The 6,907-nt window shown below is 43.1% G+C and overlaps 1 protein-coding gene across 2 annotated transcripts in view; it reads left to right on the forward strand.

Annotated features, from left to right (window-relative positions):
• Positions 1-1,482, forward strand: part of LOC123086057 (myosin-binding protein 7) — a 79,605-nt gene extending 78,123 nt beyond the window's left edge. Inside the window, exons 2-3 of one of the 2 annotated variants that reach the window (XM_044507750.1) lie at positions 842-888; positions 1,074-1,482. In XM_044507750.1, coding sequence (XP_044363685.1) covers positions 842-888; positions 1,074-1,173 — 147 coding nt within the window. In that variant the 3' untranslated portion in view covers positions 1,174-1,482. The remainder of the gene's footprint in view (positions 1-841; positions 889-1,073) is intronic. The other variant, XM_044507751.1, reaches the window with a different exon arrangement.
• Positions 1,483-6,907: the final 5,425 nt, after the last annotated feature.

A 6,907-nucleotide genomic window follows, 5' to 3' on the forward strand; every position in this document is an offset into this window, starting at 1 on the left:
TAAGCGGTGCCCAAGACTCTCCCATAGCTTCATTCTATGGCTCATCAGCTTAATCCCACTATAATTAGTACAACTTTAAACATCCCACATGTTCTTGTAGATCGGTACTAATATACTTCGCCTTCATTTTTCGGCCATCTTGTTTGCTCGAAAAATGAGGTTGAAAATCTTAATTAACCATGCTATCGCTATGTCTCAGTGGCCTCTCCACGCCTCAATAGGGATACAATCAGGGTCCATCGCCCTGTCTGCTTTCATCCTTTTTAAAGCCTCCCTGACCTCATTCTCCTGGATATTAAATTAAATTTACGGGGCAATTATTTCCATGACTTTTTTATGAACTTTGTCTAAACTTCAATGAACTTACCCACCTGTCAGCAAGATAGGAAGAATGGGAAAAGGGGAGTAAAGAATTGAGCAGCTCACTTCAATGATAATGCAGAGAGTACTCAAATTACTATATTTGCATGTTTTAATCCGGTTCAAGCAGATACTAGTGTAACATGGCAACTATAGGGTAAACCTTAAGACGCGTTTGGTACCGCGCCGGTAATGTTTTTGCTGTATCGTATTCAGGAAGCGCCGCTTTCGGATATTCTTGCGTAAAACGTGGATCGTTTGGTTACTTCGGCCGAGTCCCGATTTCCAACCCCGGCGAATTCGGGCGGTTTCAATTTCGTGAAGGGCTGTATCGGGAAGCGCGTTTATGGAAAGCATCGTCGCCGAAACAAACGCTCGCTACGGTTTTAGAAACCGATGTAATCGGAAGCCGCCCTTTTTTCGGCGAACCAAACGCATCGTTAGTTTCTTTGCTGATTTGCTTCTTTTCTGTTTCATCCAGTGGATTGTATCTGTCTTTTCCCGGCAAAAGAAATTAGATCGCATCAAGTGAGTTGTCAAATCTTGCTCAATTTGTTAACAGTTACCTTGTACTCCCTCAGTCCCAAAATAAGTGTGTCAGCTTTAGTATAACTTTAGTGACACTTACTAAAGTTATACTAAAGCTGGGACACTTATTTTGGGATGGAGGGAGTATCTTTGTGTATGTAACCATTGCTGGGCATCGTTCGCAGGTACCCATTTGGCTTGTGCGGGAGCTATGTTGGACTAATGCTGCTGCTTGATAGGTCCCACAAACAGAGATACAGAAGATTTCTTAAGAGAGCTAGGTGATGCCGCTCACTTATAATATGCAGCGGCCGAGGAAGACTCTGCGCTTGTATGATGCTTTTGTGAAAAGTGTTGTCATTGCTGCATATATCTTTTCGCTCTTTTGTCCATAAATTTTATGCTGGTTTGGTCTGGCGATCTATCTAGTTATCAACTGAGGTTCGAGGTCTTGTCCATTTATTTGATTTGGTGCCTATTTTTCTCCTACTATTGTAATGATTGTTTTTTTTAGACAAGTACGAATTGGTTCATTTGTACAAAGTACTCCAAGTAACGAGCAATATCAGAAGTAGAGATTGTTTAGCAGTGCTATGATGTGCTACTGTTTCTGTACTCATACCAGATTTTGTGGAAGACCGGATTTTGAAGTTACCAGTAATTTTACCACAAAAATAGATCATTATCTAATTTCTGAAATATCGAAAGGCAAGCCTCTGGTTTGGGTGGGCGATGCGGAATGAGGTATAAGGCAGATGCTGTGCCCAACGTATCAGTTGCACAGGTTCAAGCGGGTTCAAGCGGGATCTAATCGGTAAGGTTAGCGGCTTGGCAAGCTTTTATTCATACACTTTTTACAGTAATCACGGCACTTTATTACTGTTAGGAAAATATTCAACATAGTATTATCAAGAGGCAAAAGCCATGCACAGGGGGAGGCCAAAGACCAGAATGCAAAAGGCTAAAGGCCACCATAAGTATAACTTTAACACCCCCTCAAATTCATGGTGGATCCACAACACTGAGTTTGGAGAGGTAAAATTCATATTGTGCTCTAGTCTGGGCCTTCGTGAAGAAGTCCGTCAGCTAGACACATACTGAAGAGCAATAACATGGTGTTGCATACTAGCGCGCACAAAGAAAGCATCAACACCAATATGATTGGTAAGCTCATGCTTCACGGTCCCATGCAATACTGATAGCACATGTACTAAAATCCCCAAGTAACCAGCGTAACGCAGTCACCTCTGCCGTGAGAAGAGCCATAGCTCGCAACTCGGCCTCTGCACTTGAACGGGAAACTGCAGTCTATTTGCTCGTCTTCCAGGCAATGAGAGAACCACCAAGAAAGACATAGTAAGCAGAAAGTGAACGGCGGTCTGAAGGATCACTAGCCCAGACAACATCGGAATAGGCCTGAAACTGTAACGAGCTAGAATGAGGAAAGAAGAGACGGTGAGAGATCATACCGCGAAGATATCATATAACACGAAGAAGGAGACTATAGTGAGCCGAAGTGGGAGAAGAAACAAACTGCCTTAGGATATGGACAAGATAGGAGATATCCGAACGAGTAACAAAGAGATAGACAAGACTCCCAACAAGATGACGATAACGAGTTGGATCTGACAAGGGCTGGCCATCAGAAGGACGAAGGTGAACATTAAGCTCCATAGGAATCTCAACAGTGCGCTCATCACTAAGAGCCACACAAGCAAGAAGATCATGGGTATAGTTTTCTTGGGAAATAAAAAAGCCATCGGAGGTGGAGGAAATCTCAATCCCAAGAAACTAACGAAGAGGACCATGATCAGACATAGAAAACTGCTCACTGAGACGGGCCTTGACAAAGGCAATGTACTCAAGATCGTTGCCAGTGATGATCATGTCATCAACATATAAAAGAAGAAGAGTGCGGCCATGAGTAGAAAGGTGGACAAACAACGCTGGATCATGAGCACTGGGAGAAAAACCAGCTGCAGTGACCACCGAGGCAGAACGCTCAAACGGAACGCGGTGGGCTTGCTTAAGGCCATATAGAGAGCGGCAAAGACGACAAACCATGCCATCAGGAACTGAATACCCAGGTGGTGGCTACATATAAACTTCCTCACGCAACTCACCATTAAGAAATACATGCTTAACATCAAGCTGAGACATGGACCAGTGGCGCACAGAGGCCATGGAGAGAAGTGTGCGGACAGTGGTCATATGGGCCACATGAGCAAAAGTCTCATCGTAATCACAACCATGCTCCTGCTGAAAGCCACGAGCCACAAGCCGAGCTTTATAACGCTCAAGAGAACCATCAGAGCAAGTCTTAATCTTATAGACCCACTTACAAGTGATTGGACGAACATGGGGAGGAAGAGAAACCACATCCTACGTGTCGGTGCGCTCAAGGGTAGCAATCTCCTCTGCCATCGCAAACTGTCATTAGGATGAACACCAACATATCGATAAGAAGTCGGCTCAAGAACGGTCAAAAGACCATAGCGAGAAGGAGAATGTCGGTCAGGGGGCGGACAAGGCCGAGAATGAAGACCATAAGTCGGCTGAGAGGAGGAAGATGACACACCCGAAGTAGAGGGCACATCAATAGACTCATCCATAACACGCGGATGACGAGTATAATCGAAAGGAAAGGAGGGAAGAGGCGGAATCACTGGAGGTGGAGACGAGGAATGTATCAGTGATGAGGGTGGGGAAGGGTGTAACATCCCAAATTTTCAATTTGGAATGTTATACATAAGATCATCATGCATATCATATTTTACTTTGCATTTTGATTGATCCTAGAAATTCTACGCAACTCAATGACCCACGGAGAGAGTTGGGGATTTCGTTATTTTCATATTTGAGTTCTCTTAAATTTTGAGAATGGGATAATTTGATTTTATTTATTTTATCATCAATTATTTCTATTACAAAAATATGAGAGAGGAATAAAATGACTTTCCCAAAATAAAGAAATATTGAGGATTTAATAAAAAAATCAAATAAGATTTTATTTCGGAGTTTTTCGGTGTTTTATTTGAATTTAGGAAAAATGTGTGTTTTTCAAAATTGCATTTAGGGCCCAAATAAATGTTCATCTTGTGCGGCTTGATTTTAGAAGCCCGTGAAAATTTATTTCGGAATTTTTGGAGTCCGTTTAGTATTTCTTTTTAATTTTTCTTCCGAGCGGAATAATTAAAAAAAACGAACCGACTTCGGGCCGTACCCGAGCGGGACACCGCCCGGGGGCAGCCTTTAAATAGCGCCGCCCCGAGCCGCCCCAGCCCATCAGCCCCACCTCGATCCGTGCGCGCCGCCGGAGCCGCCGCCGCCGACGATCCCGCCGCCCGAGGTTCGTCGCGCCTCGTTTTCCGTGCCGAAAAAAAGAGGAATTTTTTTTTCGGCGTTCGTCGTTTTTCTTTTTCTCGGATTAAATCCGCGATTTTTCTGATCGCGATTCCTGATCTGATTTTCGTTTTAGTTTAACTTTTCGCTCGTTTATCGAAATCAGGCGATTCAAGCGCCTAGAGTTTCGTCTCGAAACCCTCTATCTGTTTAACCAATTTAAACAAGTTTTTGTTACTGTAAAATTTGCCCTAGATCCAGATTACTAGAACGAAGTTGTTTCTTTCTCCGTTTGACTTTCGTTACTTCGTTCGATTTGATTCTTTTTGCCAACCGGAGTTCTTAAGTTGAACCTTCTGGTTAGATCTCTTATTTGAGTTTTACCTGTGCATTAGATGAGTACTTATTGTATGCTTGTTTGTTTGTCTGCGATAGAGTACCCGGAGTGCGCCGCCTGTTACTTCGAATTGTTAGGTTTCGTGGATCATCAGCAAGGCAAGTAACACTTTGATCATACCTTTTCTACTACCTAGTTTTATTGCATTAGATCAATCCTCACACATTGCATGATTAGAATCTAATTAAATTGTGGGATGAGAAGTAGATGAGGTAGTACCTATTATCTGTTTATTATCAAACCTTTGGGAGTTACTTCTATGTTTGCTTATTATGCCATGCTATGCTAGTAGACGTGGATTGGGTGAGTGAAATCCATGACAGATGTGAGATTGTTAATTAATGGTTTATCTAAGGTGGCAACTTAAACACACATCTGGATGGATTGAGGCACCTGGGTATTTCAGGACTTGCCTGTTTTCTTTTGGACCGCCACCCAGGCTCAAAGGGATCATGAGACTATTCATACTAGAAACTTCCGTGTTCAGCCACAAGCTATTATGGGCTCTAGCATAGTTGACTAAGTCGTGCGAACTCTTACAGTGGTAGACTAGCAGATGTAGGGGATGTAAGTGGTACGGTCTACCCATCGTAAGGTGCTAGCGCTTCTGAAAGACTATGTCTCGGTCATCCATCTTCTCAAACACCATGTAGTGCGAGAAACCAAACGGAGGCGATCGAGTCTTGTGGGGAAAAGTGCGCAAACCTCTGCAGAGTGTAATAAACTAATCATGGCTAGCCGTGTCCCCGGTTATGGACATCTTGAGTATCTAGTACTTGGATTTTCATGTGAATCTCAACATGTTACTCTAAATTAATTTTGTTGGGTTATGTTTAATGATGATGCTTAATTGGGATTGAGAATGCTGTCAACCATTCTCAATGTTTAACAACCACCATGATAGTAATTAAATTTTATTCCTTTGAAGTAGGGAAAAAATGGCTTTACGCAAAACTGTAACCATAGAGTTTTCCACCAGCCAAATATGCATATAGTATAGCTATTTCATTCCATTACTCTCTATGTGTTACCTTGCCAGCATATTCCATGTGCTGACCCATTTTCGGGCTGCAACGTTAATGTTGCAGACTTTTCAGACGACAATTAAGGAGTTTTTAGGTCGTGGTTCTATACTCAGTGATACCGTTGGAGTTGATGGACTCACTTATCTTCCAAGCCTTCCGCTGTTATCGTTATTAGATGGCCTTAAGTCATACTTATTGTAATAAGTTCTCTTATGAGACACTTGATGTAATAAGTGTGTGATTGCTACTCTGTTGTAAATCCTCCAAGTACTGTGTGGTGTCAGCATTACTGATCCAGGGATGACACCGGAGCACAGAGATCAGACTGTTTGAGGTCTGGTCGCTACAAAGGGGAAGGTATCGAAGATGAAGGTGAAGAGTCATGCGATGAGGGAGGAGAAGAAACCGTAGGGAGGACAGTGCCGGATCTGCAACAACGGGATGAGGAGCAGGAATATTGGGCTCGAAGGGAGGTGTATTCGGAAACGTAAGAAAAGAGATGTCCTCTGTAGAAAAGGCTGAGGAGGATGGACGTGGGTAGAAAGGACAAGACTCATCAAATGTCACATCTTGGGAAATACGCATCCGGTGACCGACAAGATCCCAACACCGATAGGCCTTATGCTCATCACTGTATCCGAGAAAGACACATTCAACAGACTAAGCGGTCTGTTTGGTGCGTTCACGAGGGTCAAGCAAAACATATCAAACACAACCAAACAAATGAAGCACTGAATAATCAGGAGAACAACCCAAAAGTCACTCAAGAGGAATACCATCTTGTAGAGTAGTAGATGGCTAAATGTTGATGAGATTAGGTGGAAGTGGTAACAACCTTAGCCCAGAAGTGAGGCGGGAGAGAGGCGACAATCATCATCGCACACGCCGTCTCAAGAAGGTGACGATGCTTGCGCTCAGCTACACCATTCTGATCATGAGCACTAGAACATGAGAACTGAGTAAGAGTACCCTGCTCAGCAAGGAATCCTCATAGTGCATGGGAGATATACTCATCAATTGAATGTGCATGGAAAACATGAATAGGAGTGGAAAACTGGGTACGAACCATGGCAGCAATTTTTTGGTATATGGATAAGACCTTGCTATGAGAAGACATGAGATAGATCCAAGTGTACCGAGAAAAATTGTCTATAAAGATAATATAGTAACGTTGACCCCTTTCGAAGCAAAGGGAGATGGACCCCAAACATCAGAGTGGACGAGATCAAAAGGGCGCTCGAACACTAACTCACTT

This window comes from Triticum aestivum, chromosome 4A, assembly GCF_018294505.1.
Source record: "Triticum aestivum cultivar Chinese Spring chromosome 4A, IWGSC CS RefSeq v2.1, whole genome shotgun sequence".
NCBI classification, from domain to species: Eukaryota; Viridiplantae; Streptophyta; class Magnoliopsida; order Poales; family Poaceae; genus Triticum; species Triticum aestivum.